Source organism: Antechinus flavipes, chromosome 1 (genome assembly GCF_016432865.1).
Source record: "Antechinus flavipes isolate AdamAnt ecotype Samford, QLD, Australia chromosome 1, AdamAnt_v2, whole genome shotgun sequence".
In the NCBI taxonomy this organism is placed as follows: Eukaryota; Metazoa; Chordata; class Mammalia; order Dasyuromorphia; family Dasyuridae; genus Antechinus; species Antechinus flavipes.
Window position 1 is genome coordinate 361912336 of NC_067398.1, and position 26381 is coordinate 361938716.

General features: G+C 32.6%; 1 protein-coding gene across 2 annotated transcripts in view; it reads left to right on the plus strand.

Moving 5' to 3' along the window:
- The window catches only part of SMAD2 (SMAD family member 2), a 104406-nt gene that overhangs the window by 63529 nt on the left and 14496 nt on the right, over positions 1-26381 (plus strand). The window contains exons 3-7 of one of the 2 annotated variants that reach the window (XM_051969654.1): positions 4033-4122; positions 5278-5471; positions 6184-6318; positions 15982-16056; positions 24268-24321. In XM_051969654.1, the coding sequence (XP_051825614.1) occupies positions 4033-4122; positions 5278-5471; positions 6184-6318; positions 15982-16056; positions 24268-24321 (548 nt within the window). The remainder of the gene's footprint in view (positions 1-4032; positions 4123-5277; positions 5472-6183; positions 6319-15981; positions 16057-24267; positions 24322-26381) is intronic. The other variant, XM_051969655.1, reaches the window with a different exon arrangement.

Consider the following 26381-nt stretch of genomic DNA (forward strand, 5'->3'; position numbering starts at 1 on the left):
CAAAGAGAGGGTGAAGAAGATAAGGGAGGTAGAGGAAGGTTAAAAGGAATTTTGAAATTTGGCAATAATATTCCTATGTGTTTTTCACAAAGGATCTCATTGGGATGGTGATTGGTGGATTTTTTTCCATTACCACTTTTCCCTTATGTCATTCCAGGACTATTTTCTTGGATTATTTCTTGCATTATTATGTCAAGGTTCATTTTTTGGTCACAGTTTTCAGGTAGTCCAATTCTTATTTTTTTGTCTTCTTGATCTGTTCTCTAGATCTGTTGTTTTTCTTATAAGATATTTCATATTCTGTTCTATTTTTTCATTCTTTATATTCTGTTTTGTTATTTCTTGATCTCTTATAGATTCACTGACTTCCCCTTCCCAATTCTATTTTTCAAAGTTATTTTTGTCTTTTTCTGTATTTCCTTTTCTAATTGGTTAACTTTTCATAATCTTCTTGGGTTTTTTGGATTTTTTTCCCTCTTTTTCTTCAATGGCTCTCTGTTGTGATCTAGTTCAGATGGATCTGAATCGGTCCCTGTTCGAGCGCCAAAATGTGGTGAGCTTTTTCTTCTCAAAACATAGCCAGGTGATAAAAGTTCAGATCTTTTATTATCTCCAATATAGCCCGGTTAGCTTAGAGGCCTATCTCTCTGCTTGGTTCCAAGAGCTCTCTCCAAATGTCTTTAAATCCAAAGTCTGGTCCTTCAGCCTCTGCCTCTGCTTTCTTCAGCCTCCAGCCAGCTCCAGTCTTCATGTCATTCCGGTGAAATCTCGACTTGTAGCGTCTTCCTCTCTGAAGAACTCTCCGACTGGCCCATTGGCCTATTTATGCTCCTTCCAGAGAGAGGGATTATGGGTAGTTCTACTTAATACCTTGTTTCAGGTTCTGCCTAAAACATCTTCTTGTAAGATTAGATCAACTCTAATTAGTTAGCAGTTAGTAAGGATTCCAACAGCTCTCATTTGATTTTGAAATTCCTATTTGAGTTTTCTTTGGGATCGAAGCTTTTTTTTTTAAACTCCAGTATTCTCTGATGATGAAACCTAGTCTTCCCTATTCCCATAGTAAGTTTCAGTGATTGAGTTCTTCTTTGCCAATTCGTTTTTTTGTTTTTTTTTTTTAATAGAAGTATTAGTGTAAACACCTCTAATTGTATGGTGGTTGGGGGGGGGGGTGCCTCTGCCTTCATTTCAACTCTCCCCTCTGACCTGGAATCTCAAATCAATAGCTTATCACTTCTGCATATGCCGGTAGCCAGCAGTATCCCTATTCCACTGCTTCTGCACTCATTGGCTATGCTGGTTTCTTCTCACCCAGGACCCAACTCTGCAGCACAGCTGGGCCTGGTGTTTCTCATTAACGGAGGTTCACACAGTCTTCCTGGACTCAGACCTGGATTATACAAACAGTCCAAGAGGTGAAAGTTTCTGTGATTCCTGCTAAGCTCCAGCCAAATTCAGCTCTCCCCTGTTCATGCTTAGGTGCAAATTTGTTCTCTTTGTGGGGGAATTCCGGAGAGCTTGAAATTTGCAATCTACTCTACCATCTTCCTAGAACCTTCCCTTTTCTTACTATCCTTACAGCACAAAACCTGGCACATAGTAGGAGTTTCTTTGATAAGATACCAATCACCAAGCATTTTATTAAATTCTTATGAGATGCCAGCTAATGCAAAGAAATTTCATTTGTATTCTTTGTATTTTTTTTTTTTTATTTGTGCCTATCTGGTGCCTAGTACTTAATTAAATGCTTGTTAATTATTTTATTGGACAAAACAGTCCCTGCTCTTAGGGAATTTGCAATGTATCAGAGTTAAACAACGTATGTACAGAAGCATATACAAATAAATAAAAGGTAAAGGTAGAGCAAACATTAACATCAGGAGGACTGAGGAAAATGATTGTGTTTGGGATGCTATGAGAGCTTTGGAAGAAACTAGAAATTCTAAGAGGCAGACATGAGGAAGGCATATATTCCACATAAGCAGGTCAGTATTTGCAAAAGCATGGATACCAGAGATGGAATTTTATGTATGAGGAATAAGGGAGTACATTCCACATATGGGGCACAGTTTATGCAAGGGCATGGAGACGAGAGATGGAATTTCCTGTGTGAGAGGAATGACAAGGAAGCCAGTTTTGGTAAACATATAAAAGTAATGTAGAGATAGATCATAAGGGGATTAAATGTCAAACAGGAGTTTGTATTTGAATCTACAAAAAACAAGGAGCCCCACTAGATCTTATTAAACAAGGAACTCACATGGTCAGACCTATGTTAGGAATAACAATTGGGAACTTTTAATGTAAGTTGTTAATGTTCTTTGAAGTCCACATTTGTAAGACATTCCATATGTTCACAATTTATTAAACAAGATAGTAATAGGTAATCTGTATATAATGCTTTAAGGTTTGCAACATGCTTTAATATAATTATATTTTGTCTTCATAGCATCGTGAAGCAAGAAACGACACATACTGTAGTCTCTCTTTTATGTATGAGGAAAATGTTTTAGAGGGGTTGTGACTTGATTGTGGCCCACACTTAAATATCACAGCTGGAATTTGAACTTGTATTTTTGCTAACTTGAGGTATAATGCTCCTGCCATTATACCATGAGGTTTCTCAGAGATGATTTTAGGTAGAACAACAAATAGTCATTTTTGAGTGAGGTCACCATCCCTGGAGAATTTCTGCTTATGGGAAGCAGACGTATTTATCCATTATTATTATAGTTGTTGCAAGAGACTGGGAAAGATTAAAAGTACGTAAGGACTCTTACAAGGTCATATATATGCTTTAAACATTAGGGAATAACAGTTGGCATTTATCAGGGTGTGAGTTGATAAACAGCATTTTTCATTGAATAAACTGGATTCTTGATGAAAAATAATAATTGGGTTTTAAACAATGTTTAATAAAAGAGTTCATGTATTAATTTTGGCACAGGGTCAGAAGCAAGAATTCAGACTGTCAGGAATGTCATGGTAGGCTTAGATATTATGTAGTTTTTTGAAAATGAAGTGTCAAATAATAACCCAATTAGTTGAGCCTCTAGTATCTTAACTAGCCACTTTTCTGAATGTATTCCTCTCGCTTCCTTTTTATTAACTCATAATTGGCAATAAGATTTCCCTTAATTGCTTGATACATTTCATTATATCTCTTACCTGATTCCACCCATTCCTATTATTTAAAAATTGGTTTTTGTTACTTGTTTTTTGAATAATATGTTAATTTTCTAAATTACAGTTTTGGTAGGTTGTTTCCATTTTGAGAAGTGAACTTGAAACTGTAGAAAGTCTTGATTTAGAAATAGCCTCAGTTAAGACTATGTTATGAAAATTATTTTCTGTATATTTATGAAAAAAATCTTTAGGTCTTTCTGGTATTTGGTTTTTAGGTTCTTGGTGATTAACAAGCTAGGTGATTAAAAACATATTTGGTATAAACAGTTTTCATTTTAAACTTTCAAGATAGATTTCTTCATTGGAATGTTTTGACAAGTTGCTTTCTGTTTGGTTCTAGTGAATGGCATCAGCATACTTCTGAAAAATGCGTATCACTTACATTAGAGTACATTGAAATCCTTCACTGGAGAAATCTAAGCTTTTTAGATTTCACTAATTAAAAAAAAGTTGACATCTGCTTGGAAATCAGAAAAGTTCTTATTAACAGTATATTAATAAAATGAAGTTCTTATATTAGGTTTGTTAACACAGCTATTATTCCATAGATGGAAATATTTCCTTTTTTAATGGACATTATGGCATTAACCTTGAGATTAACTTTGGTATTCACATTTTAAAAACATAATCATAATTTACCTTGAGTCACATGTTCCATTTTATTGGCTGCCTTCATGCAGAAAATATACTAAAGTAGCATTAATATCAATAAATATAGCAAAACACTGTATATTTTCTCTGTGAAGGGAGCATTCTGTACATTTTTTTCATGTTTTACATCATGGTATTTTGAATAACCATGCTTCCATGTTCACATCAATTTTTTGTTTTTCAATTTATGCACAGCACTTGCTCTGAAATTTGGGGACTGAGTACACCAAATACGATAGATCAGTGGGATACAACAGGCCTTTACAGCTTCTCTGAACAAACCAGGTGAATATTCTGCCCTCTGTCGAATCATAGAGATCTTGTGGGTGGGGGTGGGTTTTTGGAGGCTCTATCCATAGTGGGATGCTTTGCATAATTTTATTAGGATGTTTCCTTTTATGTCAATTATATGGCATAGCATTTAAAACAGTTGCTTGCCTGTAATTCAAGAATATTAAATGTTTTAGCTGATGTTTTGACCAATGAAATTCTAGTTCTGAAATACTTTTTTAAAGGAATGGGAAATTTGATAAATGCACACTCTTCAGTTTGAGGTTAGGTTATTACTCTTATTATTCTACAGTAGGCCTGATCCTTATGAAGCATTTAAAAAAACAAACTGGTAATTGGCCAGTTTTTCTAAATTTAATTTAGTATTATTTCTTATACTAATAGTGGGTAAAGTAATTTATAAAACCCCTTATACTACAGTTAATTCTGGGGGAACTAATTTTTATTTTTACCTTCTTTTCATCACCTTACCAGCTTTTTCAGCACATTGATGTTTGTCTTTTTTCATCTCATCACTATCATCATCTGCATTTATGTGTGAAATTATGCCGTATATGTTAATTTTCAAAAGAATCACAACTGTTAATTTACATTAGTTTAGGCTGCATTCACATTAATGTAGATATTTAACAAACTCACACTCTGTAAAACGTGCCTTCACAGTTCATTTTTGTGTTGATTCTCGTTTTTTTGTTTTTGTTTTTGTTTTTTACCACCTGCAGCACAATGCAGATTGGATTGCTGTCAGGTTTGTTGACTAATAGCAGTAATATTTCCTAAATGTCCTTAAACAAAATCATTCATGATAGCAGCATAATCTTCTGAAGGCAGAAGTTGAGGATGAGTATCAAATACAGATATGTATAATCTTATTTAATGAAATGTCATATTTTGTCTAAAGATTAACAGCTGTGTCATTCTATAAGACACATCTATTTCTACTAACTTAATTGTTTTTAACTAGTTCATTAAATAGGACACATCTTTCAACTCTATTTGTGCTGTACTATTTAGTGGAATTGAACTATTTGTCATTCTTTTTCATGTTATACTAATATAACCTACACTGAGTGAGCCTTTTTAAAATTATTTATTTAATTTCCTCCTTTTCTCCCTCCCTTCCATGATTTCCCCTTTCCCTCTCCACAGATCCCTTGATGGTCGTCTACAAGTATCTCATCGAAAAGGATTGCCACATGTCATTTATTGCCGCTTGTGGCGCTGGCCAGATCTTCACAGTCACCATGAACTTAAAGCAATTGAAAACTGTGAATATGCTTTTAATCTTAAAAAGGATGAAGTTTGTGTAAACCCATACCATTACCAGAGAGTGGAGACTCCAGGTAGGAAGATTACTAATTGCTTTTTAATTGTTTTTGTATTTGAATTAAAAACATAAGATCATAAGTCAAAACATAGTTATGCACTCATTATTTGGACTAATTTTAATGTTAAAAGGAGACTGCATACTGAACTAAATTCTGACATGAATATAAAGATGCCTAACTCTTGATATTCAGTTTTGTTTCATCATAGCTTATATATGGTAATTTAAAACATTTAGAATTTGTAGAAGAAAAATAATATAGTAAAATTATATAATTATATAAAAATTATATAAAATAATATAAATATATACTTCTAAGAAAAACCTTGAAGCATGTAAAGAAAAATTCTCTTGAAATAACACTGAAGATAGGAATGCAGACCTCATACATTTGGACTTTTATTTTAACTGAACTGGTTTACTTCTGTCTTAGAGGATTTATATTATTCAAAAAATATATAATATCCAAATACTAGTGAAGAACTTTTGAAAACCAATTAATGTCACATTTTGTATACAAACAAATTTTGAATTATGAATTACTTTACCTATTATAAAGCAGTTGTCAGAATCTTTACTCTGCAGTGCTATATTTCTTCATATATTAAATGTCATATTTTATAAATTTAAATTGGCCTATTTAGTATTAATAAAATGACACTTGAGTTTTTCATACTTTTTTATTTATATTTTAAATGTAACAATGTGAATTTCTTGAAACTTTTCAGTTTTGCCTCCTGTATTAGTGCCACGGCATACTGAGATTCTAACAGAACTACCCCCCTTGGATGACTATACTCATTCCATTCCAGAAAACACTAATTTCCCAGCAGGAATTGAGCCCCAGAGTAATTACATACCAGGTATTTATTCATTTGTTTTTTAATTCTCTTGAAGCTCTTGTTTATGAAGTGATGTTTAATTCTTAATCGTGAAGTTTTATGTAAACTGTATTTAGATTTATACATACATACTTATCTATTACCCAATTATAGGTTTAACTGGTTCTGTAGTAATACTGATAGGATATTTCTGATGTCTAACCTTGGCATTAAGTTTTTTAAAAATAAAGGAAAATTTTAGCTTTGTTTTTTTTTTCCCCTTTGCTTAAAAAGCAAAAAAAAAAAATCTTTGTCTTTGTTTTCAAGCTCTCAATGCTACTAGTAAAGGAATAAATGGTATAAGGACAATGATAACATATACATGATACTTTAATCTTTGCATGACACTTTAAAAAAAAACTTCCTATGTGACCTAATTGATAGAAGACAAACTTTAGAATATGAATGGCTTTAGGGTCAATTCTACCTCTAATAGATACTAATTGTATGACCTAGGCAAATCTTTTAGCCTCATAGACAACTTTCTAGATTTAAGTTATAGATAGTGGTAAATCTGTACTAGCAGAGTATTTCTTTTCAAAGGAAAGTATAAGTTCTTATGTTAGTGGGGAAAATTCTTAATCATGGTCATGCAGCTAGTGAAAGGCATAGCTAGAACTTGAACACATCTGCTTTCAGTCAACCATGTTGTACATTACTTTGGGCAAATGTTATTTTGGAATAAAGAATCAGGAGACCTAGGTTCTTAAAATTAATTTGTGTTCTTGGATAAATTACTTCACTTCTCAAGTCTCTTTTCTATTATTTGCAAAATGAGGGGGGTAAATTAAATGAACTCCATTCTAATTCTTTTTGTTGAATTATGGGTTCTTGTATGTTTCCTTTATAGGATTTGAGCACTTTAGTGCTTTATTCTCTCCATCTTTGTTTATCCTCAGTAAGTCAAGAGACTGACATTAACATTCAAAATATTAACAAAGCAGAAAACTCTCAGATATTCTCTTTCTTACCTAATGTCTCCATTGTGCTTACTTTTTCTCTTTACCCAAATAAAACCCTAAGAGTTCCAAATTCAATTCTCTTGTAAAAAAGGGATTTAGCAAAGTGGTGTTGGTAAATTATCAGTTTTTAAGGGTGTTTGAAGATCAGTTTTTGAGACTTTCCTTTCTTCTGAACCCCATGGATGGATTATATTAATACAGTTAAGCTAGGAGAAAGTAGGAAGTATAAGTCAACTTTAGAAAAAAAATTTTTTTTCCTATCATATGTAAAAATAATTTTTAATATTTAAAAAAATTTGAATTTTGAATTCTCTTCCTTATTTATCCCCTCTCATCCAAAAGGAAAGCAATTTTATATGCAGTCATACAAAACAAATGTCCCTATTAGTTATGTTTTGAAAGAAAACATGGAAACTCTCACCCTGAAAAAAAAGAAAAAAGAAAAATTTAAAATTCTTCAATTCACCAGCAGTTCTTTCACTGGAGATAGATAGCATTTTTTATCTTGAGTTCTTTGGAATTTCTTGGTGCATTGTGTTGCTGAGAATAGCTCCATCGTTCACAATTGATCATTGCACAATTCTGCTGTTACAGAACTGGTTCTGCTCATTTCACTTTGTATCAGTTCATGCAAGTCCAGGTTTTTCCGAAAGCATCCTGTTTGTCATTTCTTATAACACAATAATATTCCATCACAATTATGTACTACAACTTATTCACCTATTCCCAGTTCATGGATATCCTCTCAATTTCCATTTATTTTCCACTACAGAAAGAGTTCTTATTAATGTACTGTTCCAATTTTCCCATATCTGCTCAAATATTTAACATTTTCTTTTTCTGTTATTAGTCATTCTGATAAATGTGAATTGGTACCACAGAGCTGTTTTAATTTGCATTTCTCTCATCATTACAGATTCTCAGAACATTTTTTCATTTGATTATAGATAGCTTTGATTTCTTTTGAAAATTACCTGTCCATGTTTGGCCATTTATCAGTTGGGGAATACCCTTTATTCTTTTTTATTTATTTATTTTTTAAATAGCTTTTTATTTACAAGTTATATGCATGGGTAATTTTACAGCATTGACAATTGTCAAACCTTTTGTTGTAATTTTTCCCCTTCTTCCCCTCACCCCCTCCTAGATGGCAGGGTGACCAATACATGTTAAATATGTTAAAGTATAAATTAAATACAAAATAAGTATACATGTCCAAACCATTATTTTGCTGTACAAAAAGAATCAGACTCTGAAATATTGTACAATTAGCCTGTGAAGGAAATCAAAAATGTAGGTGGGCAAAAATATAGGGATTGGGAATTCAATGTAATGGTTCTTAGTCATCTCCCAGAGTTTTTTCGCTGGGTGTAGCTGGTTCAGTTCATTACTGCTCCATTGGAACTGATTTGGTTCATCTCATTGCTGAAGATAGCCAGGTCTATCAGAATTGATCCTCATATAGTATTGTTGTTGAAGTATATAATGATCTCCTGGTCCTGTTTATTTCACTCAGCATCAGTTCGTGTAAGTTTCTCCAGAATGCCCTTTATTCTTAAAAATTTGACTCCATTCTTTATATATTTTAGAAATGAGACCTTTGTTGGAGAAATCTTTCTTATTTGCTGTAAAAGTTTTTTCACAGTTGAAATTATTGTGCATTTTCCTCTATCCTATTTCTTCCCGCTCCAGTCTTCCTTCTCCCCATTTATCATCCTCTCATTTATTGTGCCCTGCTACTTTTTGGAAGTGTTTTGCTTCTGATACCCAACCTCCTTTCTGTCAGGCCTTTCCTTTCTTCCTGTTCCCTTCCCCAATCTCTTTTCTTATCCCATTCCCCTCTTAATTCCCTGTAGTGTAAAATGGATTTCTATACCCAATTGAGGATGTATATGCTTCTCTTTTTGAATCAATTCCACTGTCATTAAGATTCAATCATTGTCTATTACTTCCACACCCCAACTTTCCCAAAGTAACAGCTCCTTTCATGCCATGCATATGTGAGATATTTTTTTCCTCTTCTTCCAGTGCATCCCTCTTTCTAATCCCTTAATTTTGTTTTAGATATCATCCCATCATAGTCAATTCATACTTGTGCCGTCTGTATTCCTCCTAACTTTCCTAATAATTATAAAGTTCTTAGGAATTAGAAGCATCATATTTCCATCTAGTAATGTAAACAATTTAACTTTATTGATTCTCTTCTGATTTCTCTTTCCTGTTTACCTTTTTTATGCTTCTCTTGAGTGTTATATTTCAATATCAAGTTTTGTATTTAGCTCTGGTCTTGTCACCAGAAATGCTTCAAAATTATCTATTTTTAAAAAAGTATCTATTTTATTAACTATTAATTTTCCCCCCTGAAGGATTGTATTCAGTTTTTTTGAGTGAATTATTCTTATATTCCTAACTCCTTTGCCTTCTGGAATCATGTTCTAAGTCCTCTATTCCTTTAATGTAGTAGCCTCTAAGTCTTGTGTTATCTTGACTGTGGCTCCACAATATTTGAATTGTTTGTTTCTGGCTACTTACAGTATTTTCTCCTTGACCTGTGGGCGCTGAAATTTGTCTGAAGAGTCCTAGTAATTTTTGTTTTGGTATCTCTTTTACAAAAGTTATTATTGGTGGATTCTTCAATTTCTGTTTTACCATCTGAATCTAGACTATCAGGACAGGTTTTCTCGATAATTTCTTGCAATGTGATGTCTAGGTTTTTTTTCTTTATCATGGTTTTTACTTATTCCCATAATTTTCAAATTCTCTCTCTTTGATCTGTTCGTCAATTATTTTTCCAGTGAAAACTTTTCTTCTATTTTAAAATTTTTAAAATTTTATTGTTTCTTGATGTCTCATTGAGTCATTAGCTTCCACTTGCCCAGTTTTATTAAGTTTGGAACTCAACTTTTATACAATCAAAATTTTGAAGGTGAGGTATGCCTAATCAATCATTAAACATTTGTTAAGTGCTTGCTTTGGGACAGGCTTTGTGCTAAATGTGGGGATACAAAAGGAGCAACAGATATCCCTGCCCTCAAAGTAGTGTAAGCTATCAATCAGAGTAACCCCTTCTGTTTCATGGATTTAGACTTGGCCAACTATATAGTTTGCATCATTTTTTATTAGTGGAGAATTTAGATCTGAAGCATTTTCTATAATATAATATATGTTATAATATGATGTATGTTAAAATTTACAAAGTATTGTACACATATTATCTCATTTAAGGTTTAGCACAACTTTGATGTGTCCATGTAAGATAGAAAGTGTCATGAATAGGATTTTGAATTTTTTTAAGAAAAGTATATAACATCTGAGTGGTTGAGGAATTGCCATACATAGATCTTAAATTAAAATGAAAATACCTAAAAACAGTAATATCCCTCAAAGCAAACAACACTTTTTAAAATTTGTAATAAATTTGTTCTGTTTATTTGCTAACTCTGCCATTAGAATACAAACTCTCAAGAAGAGGAATTGTTTTTCTTTTGTATTTGTACTTCTAATATCTGATATAAATGTTTAATGAATTCTTTTAATGATAATAGAAAAACAATTATAGTAGCTAGTATTTATATTGTACTTACTGTATTCAAAACGTTATGTTATTAAGCACTGTTCAAATATAACACTTAATCCTCACAATCATCCTACGATGTAGGAATTGGAGCCAACTTGTATTTGGCTGTGTATCCTTCCAGTAAGCCTGTGGGGAAGAACTCAACATCCATTTGGGACTACTTCAGTCCTCAGAAGTTTCTTCAGGCAGATCCTGGGACTGGTAACCTGTGAATTGTCCTATGTGTGAGAGGAAGCTGAGATAGCTTTGAGATTTAGGAAACCTTCCGTCAAAGTAGAGGAAGTCAGAAAGTGAAAACAAGGAAAAGATTTAATCTTACTGAAGATCTCCAGGAGAAGAAAACTTAAAAGACTAATAATAACTAGATAAATCAACAAGGAAGTCAAAAAATCAATGACAGAAGGGAATATGGTCTTCTGGTGAGATAAAAGACTTCGGGCAGCTATAAGTAATTATTACATGACAAAGGACAATGAATCAACATCAGATGAAGCTGGAAGCAGTACAGGATCTTCATAATTTGCTCAAAAGAGAAATATAAATTGACACATTAAGCATTGAAAAATTTAAATTCATGTTGTCAGGTTTTACTAAAGAAACAATATGGAATTAGTGTAAATAGGACCTTTCCCTTTTATCCTTGACCTCTTTTAGTTATAGACCTAGAAGTGATTCAATAGTTGGGTTAAAGGGCTTGTATATATTTCAAAATTCCTTTCCAAAATTGTTATACTCACTTATAGGGTTACCAACACTGTACCATTGTACATAAATCCTCCATGATTTATTCCCTTTTTTTGTCATTTTTTGCCTTTCTGAAATGAATTAAGTAGTAATTGAGAATTTCATTTGGTTTTCTCTTATTGTTAGTGATCTGGAACATTTTTAAAAATATGACTGTAGAAACCTATGTTTTTTCCCCCTTGAGAATTGCCCATTTATATCATTGGACTGTTTATCAATTGGGGGATGACTCTTAATATTTTAAGTTTTGAATCAGTTGGTTCTATGCCTTTGGACTTTATCAGAGAAATTTAAACATTTTAATTATTTGCTTTTTATTATTTTATGCATCTTCTTCTTTTCATAGTTCTAATAGATATTTTTTCCATATTTCTAATTTGTTTATGATATGGGTTTATATCTAGATTAACTCTCCATTTGAAACTTATTTTGATATAAAATTTGTTGGTCTAAATCTGGATTTTTTTTTAATATTGCTGTACAGTTTTCTCAGTGATTTTTGTTTTCATCCTATTAACTGTGATCTTTGTGTTTGCTAAATACTTGTGTGTTACATAGTATATGAAAACAAAATTGAAATAATCTTTTCTCTCAAGGAGTTTACATTCTGCAAAATGCTGTAATGTATACACAGTTAATAAGTCAATATGCAGCATTGTTAAGAGGGAGAGATTTCTGACAACTAAGGAAAAGAAGGATACATTTAGGAAAAATTTGTGCAAAGTACCACTTCAATTAAATCCTGAGCTTCAAAGAGACAAATAAAAATAGAATTTTAGAGGAATGAAGATATGGAGATGGCATTTCCAGTTTGGAAAAAAGTAGAGTAGTTTGATCAGAAAATAGAATGCAAAATGAATGAATGAATGAAATAATTTTGACAAAATATGAGGAATCAGATTATTGAAAACTTTAATAAATCTTGGGATATTTTGTTTATATTTTGTTCCAAAGATAATAATGGGCTTCTGAATTTTATTTAGGAAAGTGATATGGCCAGATGAATGTCTTGAGAATGGTTATTTGGCACACCTTGGAAACCTAAGGGAAGGTCAAGTTAAGAATGACTCTAATCTTATGAATTTACATGGCCAGAAGGGTAATGACCTCAGCATGAGTTTGGTGGGAGAAACTGTTTAAAAGAAGCTTAGTTATGTTTTCATGGTCAGATTTAAACTTATTTGGTATCTCAGTTGTGGAGATAGCCAATCAGTAGTTGCCTATGTGGAAGTAGAATTCAGAAGAAAAAATAAGGTTTGGTGAGTGAGTGTGTGTGTGTGTGTGTGTATGGATATATATATATTTAAGAAATCTACTTAAAAATAATTTGAATCAATAAGAGTTGGTGAAAGATAACTGAGAGTATAGAAAGAAAAAAAGCTCATGACAGAGTCTTAGAAGATATTCACACTTTGTGGATGGGAAATGAATAATAATCTAGAGGAGAAGTCTGCTGGGGAAGAGAAAAAGCAAAACAGATCAGTATCATAAAAGCCAACAGCAGAAAAAAATCTCTGCAACAGGGAGTTAATAATGTCAAAGATGCAGATAGATTAGATAGAATAAAAACTAGAAGGTATCAGATAAGAGACTACTCATAACCTTAGATGGTTCCAAATAGAGTGGGGAAGGAAAAAACAGATTGCATGTGATTGAGAAATTAATAGAAAGTGAGGAAATGAAATGTAAGCTAGATGACTAGGAAATTAGTTATGAAAGGGAGGTCACATGATTTTTCTTAAGGATAGGGGAGACTGAAAATGCTTATAGATGCCAAAGAAGTATCTGATGAATAGTGAAAAGATTGTGAGGAGAGATGGGAAGATTAATGGAGCAAACTCCCAGATGAGATAAAAGGGATAAAAGAACACAAAGACCACCAAAACTTTTCAGATATGCACTCTTTCCCAGGAAACGTTGTATAAGAAGCTTGAAGAAGGGGGGACAAAACCCCAAACATTTGAATTAACTTATTATAAAAAGTATAATAGTGTCAAGAGAGAAAGGATTATTCATGTAGCAAGCAGTAAAAGATCCTAGTGAGGTTAAAGAATTTATAGTAGATCCCACATAAAACATATAGTTGGAAGACTTCTTGAATGCATTAATAGCACATGAGTGGGATTAGTGGTGGTGGGTGGTTTAGATAGGCAAAGTATAACTGCTGTATGATGGGGGGAAAGAAGATCATTGATTTAGAACTGGGAAGACTCTTAGAGGTCATTTAGTCAACGTTACACAATTGTTAGTGTTAATAGCAGGATTTGTACTATAAGTCTTCTGATCCCAATCCAGTGCTTTTTCCATTGTACCATGTTGGATTCAAATATAGAGACGAGTATGCATAGTTGAACTGGTGATCCATGGGATCAGAAGGTAAAGTGAGAGTGAGGTGAGAACAGAAATGATAGTGTGGGAGAGATCATGGAGGCATTGGAGGTTTCAGTGAGGATGAAGAAAAACTTAAGAAGGAATGTTGAGAATAGAAAAGCTTATAGCAGTCAATAAGTTGATTTTATAATAAAAACTTTACATGTAAGAATTTTTTCAAACTTATCTGTTTAAATGAACTTTTTGTTAGGCAAAGTATTTTACACATATTGCTAGTTTAACTTTGTTTTTAGAAATTCCTACTTTGATGGATGGGTTTTTACTTTTTTCTTATTAGGGTATTAAAACACTTAAGTATCATCTTTTTTTATGTTAAACATGTGCGATTCTTCTATATTTATTTCCACAATTGTCATGCTGCACAAGAAAAATCAGAGCACAAGAAAAAGAAAAAAAAAATGATAGGAAGCAGACAATTCAAAAATGTGAAAATAACTGTGTTGTGATTCATACTCAGTTCCCACAGTCCTCTTCTCTGGTTTGCATATTATCTTAAGATGAACTTTTATTTAGATGCTAACATCATAGTTTTATCAAAGGGTTTAAGTTTGGTTACCAAAGAGAAGTACAAGGTTTAAGTATTAGAAATTTCAAAGCAAACATTTTGTTGTTAGTGGTAATAATTTTTCTTTCTTTGTTATTTGGGTTTAGTTGTCTTTAGGAAATTGTTCATGTCTCTGCTTTCTCTTGAATTATAGCCCTTGAAAAACTTTTTACCTGAAGTTGATTATCACATAAAATTGAAATTGCTATTGCTGTATTAGCTAGATTTTTCCTCCCCATGGAAAATATTTTGGCCCCTGATCACAAAAGAAAATTATATTAATGTTCACCTAATCTGTCATTTTGCTTGTTTTATGTATTCTATGTGTATTTAATTCTCTTCTAAATATTCAGAAGCCATTAAAGAATGTCACACAATCTCATTGATCATTTAGTTTAACCAAATATATGGAAAAAGAATTCCCTTTAAAGTCATTGCTGGGCAATGGAAATTGAGACAAAAATTAATGTCTCTGCTGTGAAGGAGCCATCAGGGCAGACACCTTGCACATAATTAAGTGTTTACAAATATATACAAAATTAAGTACTCTTTGACTTGGGGAGGGAGAGTACAAGGAACTGGGGAAATCATAATAAATTTAATGTAGAAGATGGTATTGAACTAAAGTGTTGACAGAAATAAACATTTGTAAAAAGTAGAATTGAGGGAACAGGAAAGTTAAAATGCAAGGTGGAGTCTGCTCTACCTACTTGCTCTGTTAGGCAAGTTTGGTCTCTGGAATGGTGGTATTCCAGCTACTGTTTAAACATCTCTGGTTAGAGGGAATAAACACAGCAGTCCATTTCTGATTTGGATAACTTGAATTGTTAGGAAGTATTCTTCATGGGAACCCTAAACCTGCCTCTCTTCTGTTTGCCATTAGTTTGAAAGACCACCAGAGAGATGACCTTTCCAAAATGAACTCAGAACATAGTTCTTTAATGATGCCTGTATTCACTTGTGACAAAACTCAACATATATAAGATTAATTCCCTTTTTAATAAAGCAGATATTTTTAAAAATAAATTCTGTGTTTGGATTCCCTGTATTTTTCTTTTATAGTCACCTTGTAAGAAAATAAGTTAGCTTTCAAGTTTCCATTAGTAAGAAAAGCATTGGGAGAAGCCATTGTCTTGGAAATAGTCAATTCTAGGACTTCTTTGAAGTTCTCTTTTGGCTATTGATCCAGAAAAATATACCCATAGTAATTATTCAGATATGTAAAATGATAGCAAAGTGAATATAGTGAATTTGACCTTTAGTAGAAACAAATTGAATATTTAATTGACATGATTTCGATAGGAACCCATTTTTGTCCTCTTACATGAATACATGTCTCAGTTGCTGTTTGAGGGATTAATTATCTAATAGGGAAAACTGGGTACAAGGCATTTTAAATAATCTGTATGATTTGTTTAAATTTTTAGAAACACCACCCCCTGGATATATCAGTGAAGATGGAGAAACAAGTGATCAACAATTAAACCAAAGTATGGACACAGGTATTTAAAAGTAATTTTTCTTATTGGTAGGTCATTTCTTAAAATAAACTTTATATAGAATTTCAGCTTTTTATGATGATTTAGATTGTGTGTTCACATATTTATTTAAAAAATTAATATTTATAAAAATTAGTCTTTTCTATATCTTTAAATAGTCTGAAACTGGTATAAAGTTAGCTTTTGCTGGATAATCTCTTTAATGAAGAGACTGGAAGCTTTGCAGATCTCTTGATTTCAGGAATTCTGACTTATACTGGGCTAAGCCAGTTGGGTATTTGTACTAAAGTTGGCATTTATAGGGAATATGGCAAGCTCCTAGGAACAAGAAGCACTACTTTACCTAAAGAGGGATGAACCAGTATAAGTCTGTAACAGAGCAGGCTAAAATTGTCATGCTGGTCAGAGTGGGACTATGACTGTGACTAGCTCTTGTACTACCAGCCTGAGCAAAATAGGTATATCAGTCTTAAAAAAAGCATAAAGCTGGCTTTTTATAAAGTTTTTGAGTGAGTGCGTGTTATGTGTCTGTATACTATACAAGGAAACTTCTTTAATGTGTGTCTTTTAGTAGAATTGAAAATTTGATTACTGTGATTACTGATGGATAAAGCCTTAATTATTCCTAAGTAATAAAGATCCTTTTCTTATTAGCATCATTTTATATTTCAAAAGTCTAAAGAAATGATAGACAGTTTTCACTAAAAGCAAAATTTGCCAAACTTTGTTAGAATATTAAAGGTTAAAATAATTCATGATAAACTTAGATGTTTATCATGCAAGTTCGAAGTAGATTGTAGATTGTAACTTTTTAAAGCTTTTTAATCCTTTTTGATTCTTGGTCTTTTTATAACTCCCCGAGAAAGTCTCCACATAACCCTCAAGGCTTTTTAATATTCATTGGAGTACTTTACTGTTTATCAATCTTTGACACAAAATTGACTTATTTTATTTTCTTTGAAAATGTTTTATGCCAAGTCATGACTTTATCACAAGTCATAGTTGATAACATGGTGTAGTGTATTTATATACACTGCATAGCATTACACTAATTTTTGAATTATTTCTTCTTTTTGAGATGTTGACATTCCATAATTTGCAGCCATATAGATAAGAGAATTCTTTGTTGACTACAATTTCATTGATGTATACCAAGGAAGATCATAACAAATCTAGTCTTTTATCTTGTGGAGTTTTTGTTCATGTCTTTCTCTAAGTCCTTCTTAAACAAGTTATAACTTTTCAGATGATAATTTTAATTTGTGAATTCAGATGCAATACTTGGGCTGTCTACCTTGATTTTCCTACCTTCATTCAATATATGACCCATTTCCTTTTTTGTTTTTCTGAGATCTTGTCTTTCTAAGAGTTTGCAATGATATATAGCATTTTTGAAAAGATAAAGAGAGGGATAAAGAATAAACCTGTGAGTTAATCATTGTAGGGGACTTCTAAGTAAGAAAACACTAATTATAAATGCAGATGGGTACCTCCTTTGCTTGTGCTCCTTAGCAAGTTGTCTAGAATAAAATATTAATTAGCTGTATGACTGGGCAGATAAGTTAAGTGTTAGTGGTGGGACTTGAATCTAGGTCTTTCTGGCCTTAACAAGCACAAATCTTAATCAGCCTTCTACCACTGGAATATTAATATTAAAAAAAAAAAGTGAGGTTTTGTATCATGAAGCACCTGGAGCATTTTTGAAAATACATTATAATTTTTCAAATGTGACCCAGTCTCATTTTATTTCTGTGTCTAATGCCTGATTCAAAACATATGTATTAAGAGATTTATTCAGTGGACTTTTCATCAAATCATATATCATAATCTGAACTAGAGTATAGTTCATTTATTCTGTTTTTCCCCCCCTCTGGATTGATGAAACTAGTCTTTTTTGAATGACCATAAATCTCACTGAGTTAGAGAGGGCCTCAAATGTTCTGGGGGGGGCTCAATGCATATTTGGCACTATGTCATATACAAACAAAAAGTACCTGATAACAAATCTTTTTTTTAATGTAAACTTGGGGCTGCTGCCATGACACTTAACCTGACATTTTTGAGAGATCTCCCAGGTCTCCTTGATGTCACATTTGATACCACTACTTAGAATTCTTGAAGAAGGTTAATCACGGTTTGTATCTATCATTCAATCTTGTATAACCTTCATTTATTAGCCTTAGAGAATCTCTAAGGGTTCGTTTTACTTTGCTAGAACAATTGAAATTTTAAAAAATTAGATGGTGCAAATTTTTAAAAAATAGACGGGCTTTGGTTATAGTGAAGTTTGAGATCATGAATCTTCAGCAGAATCTAAGATAAGATAATTCAAAAGGTTCCTTAGATTTCTGATAAACATGGATTAACATTGCAGGCTGCCTCTCCAGCTTGCATATTGTAGGTTTGGACAGGTTTCATCCTTTTTGTTTTTCTAATGTATACAATAAAGCCAATTTCATGTGTGTGTATATAGATAGATGGTTATAGAGTCAGAGAGAGACACACACACACACACACACACACACACACACACACACATACACACACACACAATAGTGTCTCTACAGACCTTAGTTATCATCAGTTGGCTTTCTTTAAACCAGGCCACAAGCTTTCTGTAATGATCTCTGGAAAGAGAGGCAACATGGTATAGAAAGAGCATTGCATTTGACTGGTTCTGCTTTTTCTAGTCTCTTGGTTAAGATTAAAGGAATATAAAATAAACATTACCTGTTTAACTCAGAATTATCATTTTTGGAAACTGGTTCACTTTTGCACTAAAATGAGATTTTAAAAAATTTTTTTAACATCTATTGGAGACAGAGTAAATAAAAATAAAACTTTTAATAAATTCTAGTAGAACTCTTTTACCTTGGAGATGACTGGACCCTTTATACATTATATTGCCTCTGTATTTCACTATGCTGTTTTCTTCAGTAAATGTATACTATTTACTGAGACAAGAAATGGGTGGAAAATAAGAAGAAATTGTGAATGTGAGTGAGTGCTCATTGCTAGCAAAATGGAGTTTAAAGACAGATTTCAGTGTTCCTTATGGTAGTCTATCATTAACCTATAAAATCTGTCTTTAATCACAGATTTAAAACAAAACAGTAAAGTTGCTAGCAAAAAGTAAGCTTTCACAAACTAACAATTACCTAGTGCCGATAAACCCATTATAGAATTTTATAGTAAGCTGAGAAAGGAAGATAAAGTCTACGCCATCATTACACAAAATTTTATTTTTGTACTAATAGAACTGAAATTTAGATTGAGAAGTAAATAATTACATAAGTATTGAAGATGATACCTGGTCTTTTTTTCCTCATAAAAATATTTTGTGTTAGTTTAAATATATATTATTAATTAGAAGTGCTCATGGACTCTTATGTGCTTCAATTTTGTCAAACAACTAAGCACTTTTTAAAAGTATGATATGGGTGAATAATAAAAATAATTTATTGCTTTAAAATGGATTTAACAGCAAGGTTTTGTGAGGGTGAATGTTGAAAACATTTGGGGGGAGAGGGGGGACAGGAGGAGAGTAGATACAGAGAGAGATGAGATAAACAGAGACACATATAGCAGTGTTCTCTACAGACCAAAGTAACCATCATTTGGCTCACCATAATCTAGGCCACAAGCTTTTGGTAGTGAGCTTGGAAAGGCAAGACAACATGGTAGCTAGAAAGAACATCGCAGTTTACTGGCTCTGTTTTTTGGTAGCCACTTCGGGTAAGACTAAAGAAATACGTATAAAATATGTAAATTATCTTATAGGTTTAATAATGAAGATTATATTTTTGTAGAAAAATTTGCATTGTTGTTGATTTAAATTAATTTCCAATTGGAATAGATTATAAAGAGATAGATTTAGAACTTAAATGAAAGGGAATTTTATCTGAGAGTAGCTGGAACTTAACTCCAAATCCATTATTAATTCCACTATACCCCAGGTTTAGTTTAATATCTCAATTCTTCCAAAGTATATTGAGTTAAAAGTTTTACCCTAATCATTATTAATTATTAAATTAGACAAATTTATTTTGTAGCTTGCTGTATTTTAATTAAAGTGAATTCTCTTATCTAAAAGTTTTATACCTGGAAGGGACTCCCATCTTCATCTTTCTCACTTTCTTTTTCTCTCTCCCTTCCCTTTCTCCCTCATTGATCTCCCTCATCTCCCTTGTGATTTCCTACATCTTGAAAGCTTTTAATGTTGCATTATGGACACTTTTTATGGATTTAGAAAGTTTCTTGGCTATGTCTTTTTCTTCATATTTGTAAGATTAAAAATTTTAAGTAGTTGTTTTGGTAGTATTCAGTGACTACTGAAGTATTTTAGGAAGAGCTTATATATCTGTATACTTCTGAGGAAGCGAGCAGTTTGAACATAAGGTGGGTTATGCTCCCAATAGTCATTGAAAATCTGACTCAAAGGACTGGGGTGACTTTTAGGGGAAGAATAAATTTAACTTAATTTCCAAATTCTTGAATTTGCTTATTTAAAAGACTTGTCATTTAAAGACAATTTTGTATTATACGGCTAATTCCTGGTTCATAACCTGATAGTGTAACAACTTAATTCTAAATTAATTTTAGTGAAATATTGTAATTTGTTAATAAATATGGGTATCTTAATCCTCACAATCAGATAGAATTGTATGTTGTCTGTTTTATATCCAAGATGGAAATCACAACCCATTTTTGCTTGTCTTCCTTAGGCAAGTTTTGCCCATATCCAACAAAAAGTTGTCACAGTGTACATTAGATATATACTAGGGTCCTAATATCATGAGAATATACCAGTATAGTATTTGTCCACTTTTTAATCTATCTTTGTTACCATAGCACCAACCCATTTTTTCTACTTAAATTTTTCCCTGATAGCATCCTGATTTACTCTTGTTGTGTCATTGTGTTTGACTCTATATCTTGGCATCTGTGTCTTTTCTTGACAAAGATGTTGGAATGGTTTTCTGTTTCCTTCTCCAGTGTGTCCCCATTTCATAAGATGAGAAACTGAGGCAAATAAGGGCTAGGATCATACAAGTAGCAACTATCTGAGCTTAGATGAGATTTTCCTGACACAGACCTGGTACTCTATCCAGTTCATCACCTACCTGCCCCATCCTTTATGCTACTTATCCTTTAAAGTTCCTTATTTATTATATACTTCAGTCTTTTCACACTCACAGTATACTTCTCCATTGTCCTCTGCATGACATTTATTTTTAATTCTTCAAAGGATGTGATTTTTCATGACACAGTTACATAACAATCAGTAGAATATGATATTCAAAAGATAGGTCTTTGTTTCCAGTAGAATATGCTGTCTTTAAAGGAATTTTAATTTTAAGGGCAGGCCAGTACATTCTTCCTGTTTAATAATGGATTCATCTCGTCTAAATATACTATGCATGTATGTATGTGTGTATGCATACATATACTGGTAGAAAAATCCTGTAGATTGTTCATCTGACTTTGTGTCATAATGTGCTCCATAATTGAGCTATTTTCACCTGCCTGTTCATTTCTTTGTATTTATTTAGGGGAAATTCTTTGGAGTACCCTTTCCCCTTGCCAACACATACAAATTTTATTAAATACTAATAGTAGTAACTTTAATTTATATAGTACTTTAAAGATTTACAAAGTACATTATTTAAAGTAATGTGGTGCGTTAGGTAGTGTGAATATTATCGTCACCATTTCATATTTTAGAAAATTGAGACTCAGAGAGGTTGAATGAATTATCGGGCCTTTCCCCACATTTGTTAAGGAAAAAAGTTGCAGCACACTTCAAAGAGCTTAGAATTTGGAGTCAAAAGAACCTCAATTAAAATTCCAACTTTTCCACCTACTCCCTTTTTGGCTTTGGACAAGGCACTTTATCTCCTTGGGCCTCTATTTCCTTCTCAGGTAGACTAGACTAAGAGTATGTAGATTAATATGTTTCCTAGTTGTAAGCACTACTTGCAAATCTTGAAATATTATTCTTTAGAGAATCAAAGTTTCAGGAGACCCAAAAATCAATGGAGAATCCATTGTGAATACAATACTTTTATTCTGCTTTGGCTTATTCTGTCCCTGGAGAGCTTATTTTTTCAGGACTCCCATCCCACCTTCCTATGTAGACTAAGTTTTCCTCTATTTTCTTTTTCTCCCCTCCTTTATATCTCAATCCATTGATCTCTCTTCCTACTGCTCTCCTTTCTTCTTTCTTCCTTTTCTCTTCTCTCTCCCTCTATACCCCTCCCCCAGACTCTTGGCCTCATATCAGAGGTTTGCTATCAACTTGTACCCTTCAACAGCTTTTGTTGTCATTAATCCCTTCTGTTACTGATCTTCAGTCTTGTCTTCTGATTCCTTTGCTGCCTGTAGACAAGCTCTGATCTTTTCTTCCTCCCTTCCGCCTTCTTCTCTCCCTCCTTCACCCCCCACTTTGATACTATCAAGCTCTCATTCCTGAGTCTCTCCTTCCACAGCCAGATCTTTAGAACAAGTTGCCTTTATTTGCTCTCTTCCACTTCTTAAGTACTTGGAGTTTGACTCTGCGTTTAATCATTTAATTAAATTTGCCTTTTCAAGTTACCAATTTTGTCTTAAATTTCAAATCTAATGTCCCTTTACTGTTAACTTTTTAAAGCCTTTCTAAGTATTTAACACTTGACCAATATTCTCCTAGATAATTTTTCTGTTTTCTAAGTTGTCATATTGTGCTCTCCTACCTGTTTGTTCTTTTTCAGCCTTAATGAAATGTCATCTAAGGTCTGCCCTGTAACTGTGGGTATACTCCAAGACTCAATACTGGGCTCCTCTTGGTGACCTCAATAGTCACTTTAGTTTAAAGTGTTCTTTACCCAGATGATTGTAGATTTAAATTATAAGTGCTCTCCTGAATTTAATGCTCTTTAACAGATATGCTTTTTAGACATTTCAAACTGATTATCTCACATGCATTTCAAACATTCCTAACCAGAATTCATTTTTTTCTTAAAACCCATTCTTGGAATCCCCTATCTTCCCACATCTACTTTTTTAGGATCCCGGCTACCTTCAAAGCTACTTCCTACATGAAACATTTCCTCATCCCTTAGCTACTAGTTTCTCTCAAAATATTTTCTTGTACATATTTGATATATTTTTTATATGTTCTTAGATCTAAGAAATAAATCTACTTATTTCCTCCTATTAAATACAAGCTTTCAAAATAGGGACTGTCATTTTTATCTTTGTGGCATAGTGCATAATACTGTGTCTGACACATTGGATAATAACTTTTTTTTATTGCTAGTAGTGGTATATTTCCATTGATAACCTCTGTGTGAAAAGTAGCATAAGAGAACTCTATTAAAGATGTTATTTGTAAAAAGGTATGTTGATCATATACTAAGAGTTGAATAACAGATATACAGCTTGGTTATTATACTAATATACATAAATGGGAATATTCCTTGAAGATCTTCCAGCATTTGAGGATAGATATTTTGTGAGAATTATGTGGTAGAACATGGTCAAAATTCACTAAATGAGGTGGCTTGCTTGGACTTTGATTTAGCTTGATGGAATAGACACATTTATTAGAACAAAATTGTTTTGAAATACTAAAGGAAAGTAAACTATATGTTTAACCTGATATACAATAGTTTTCTTTAAAAATTTTGTTAATTTTATTTACACAGTCATTCCTAAGCATTTGCCTTATAAGCTTATTTACAAATTTTCTATACCTGGAATTCAAAATTTACCTATATTATCAATTAGCCATTATATAAGATCCATCTAAATTTTCCCTTTTGAGATTTTCTTTTGTTCTTGTCACTGAAAACATCTGTCTACTAGAAGTAGCACTTCATGTAAAATTGAATATGCAGCATATGCTGTCCTTATTGCTTTTTTTTGTAAAATGTGCATTCTTATCTGTCTTTTTGATCTTTTGTCTTGTGTGTTAAAACTTTGAGATTGTCATTCCTTTAAAGGAAAATGTATAACATATAAATGTATAAGAAGTGATGAATAATAAATATTAACTTTAAAACTAGTTGCATTATTTAAAACAAGTGGCATTTAAGCCCATGGGAAATTTCGTATAGAGTTTTCCAGATTGTTGACATTAATTATAACTCATTTAATCATTTTCTTGGTAGGAGTAGTGGCAACAGCTATGTATGGGGTAAATCTGGACTATCTAATATTTTCTTATTATTCTAGGATCTCCAGCAGAACTTTCTCCTAGTACTCTTTCCCCAGTTAATCATAGCTTGGGTAAGCTGCTAATCTTTATCAGTTTTTTTGTTTTGTTTTGCTTTTTTTTTTTTTAAAGATTTTCAGTTGTCATATATTTGTGTAACTCAAAGTTTCTCTTTCAAGGTATGATTATTTCATATGTGTGCTAATGCTCAAGTTGATTTGGGGAAAATGCTCATTATTTTTGTGATATACAGAAATCTGAAGTATTATTACAATTCTAAATTCTTGGGAAGAAAAATGGCACTATTTTCTTACTCTTAGAAAATTTAAAGGCCAGGTATAGCTAGGTTGTTTTAAAATAGTCCATGAACTTAAAATTGCTTTATCTAAATGTTTTAAATATAAAGGCCTTTTTAGAGATAACAAATAAAGTCTTATTGAAGGAAAAATGCTGCTTTAATAACAGGTTCCGTGTAAGACAGCATGATACAGTGTAAAGAATACTATACAAAACACTTTATAAATGTTTCCTTATTTGATTCTGTAAGATTGGTGCTATGATACCTATTTTGCAGATAGTGAAACCGAACCAGACAGGTGAAGTGACTTGTCCTAGGTTACCTTGTTGGTTATCTGAGGGCAAATTTGAACTCAGGTCTCTGACTCCAGAACTGGTATTCTATTAAGTATGCTACCTAGCTGCCTCAGCAAGTCATTTAACCTCTCAGACCACAGTTTTCTCATTTGTAAAGTGAGAGTTCTGGATTAGATTACTCTTTAAGGTCCTTCTCAATTCTAAGTCTGATTTTATGAGTCTTTTTTTTTTAATAGCTTTTTATTTACAAGATATATGCATGGGTAATTTTTCAGCATTGACAATTGCAAAACCCTTTGTTCCAATTTTTCCCCTCCTTCCCTCCCCCCTCCCCCAGATGGCAGGTTGACTAATACATGTTAAGTATGTTTAAGTATAAAGTTAAATACAATATATGTATACATGCCCATACAATTATTTTGCTGTACAAAAAGAATATTTTTGAAATAGTGTACAATTAGCCTGTGAAGGAAATCAAAAATGCAGGCGGACAAAAATAGAGGGATTGGGAATTCTATGTAGTGGTTCATAGTCATCTCCCAGAGTTCCTTTGCTGGGTGTAGCTGGTTCAATTCATTACTGCTCTACTGGAACTGATTTGGTTCATCTCGTTGTTGAAGAGGACCATGTTCATCAGAATTGATCATCATATAGTATTGTTGTTGAAGTATATAATGATCTCCTGGTCCTACTCATTTCACTCAGCATCAGTTCATGTAAGTGTCTCCAGGCCTTTCTGAAAGCATCCTGCTGGTCATTTCTTATAGAACAATAATATTCCATAATATTCATATACCACAATTTATTCAGCCATTCTCCAATTGATGGGCATCCAGTCAGTTTCCAGTTTCTGGCCACTACAAAGAGGGCTGCCACAAATATTCTTGCACATACAAGTTCCTTACCCTTCTTTAAAATCTCTTTGGAATATAAGCCCAGTAGTAACACTGCTGGATCAAAGGATATGCACACTTTGATAATTTTTTGAGCGTAGTTCCACATCATTTTCCAGAATGGCTGGATGTATTCACAATTCCACCAACAATGTATCAGTGTCCCGGTTTTCCCACATCCCCTATGAGTCTTTTTTATATAGTTACTGTTTCTTGTCAGCTTCTTGCTGGAAGTGTGGTTTCTAGCAGTTACATGCCATGCAAGTAGATTTCACCATATTAAAAATAGGGACTTCATAATATGAAATTTAATCTCTACACAGCTAGTAATTAATTGTTCTTATGAGTTTAGATATGAAGCACTTCAAAACTTTTTGATTTCAGATTCTATTTAAATTGGCATACTTAAAATGTTTGAGTTGTTGAATTGCATTGCTAGAGGGAATTTCCTTTTGTTGGAGTTCTGTAGTGGTGAAATTACAAGTCCTGCCTGTGTCTTTTATCTCTAGGTTTTGTGTAATTTTTTCTGTTTTGATTAACTAGGTAGCTCAGTAAGTGTTAATTAAATGTTAAATTAGGAAAGAATGTGAGAGCTGAGAAGTTTTTAAAATTTCTTTTAAAGTGTCACTGATGAAATTTTTATTCTC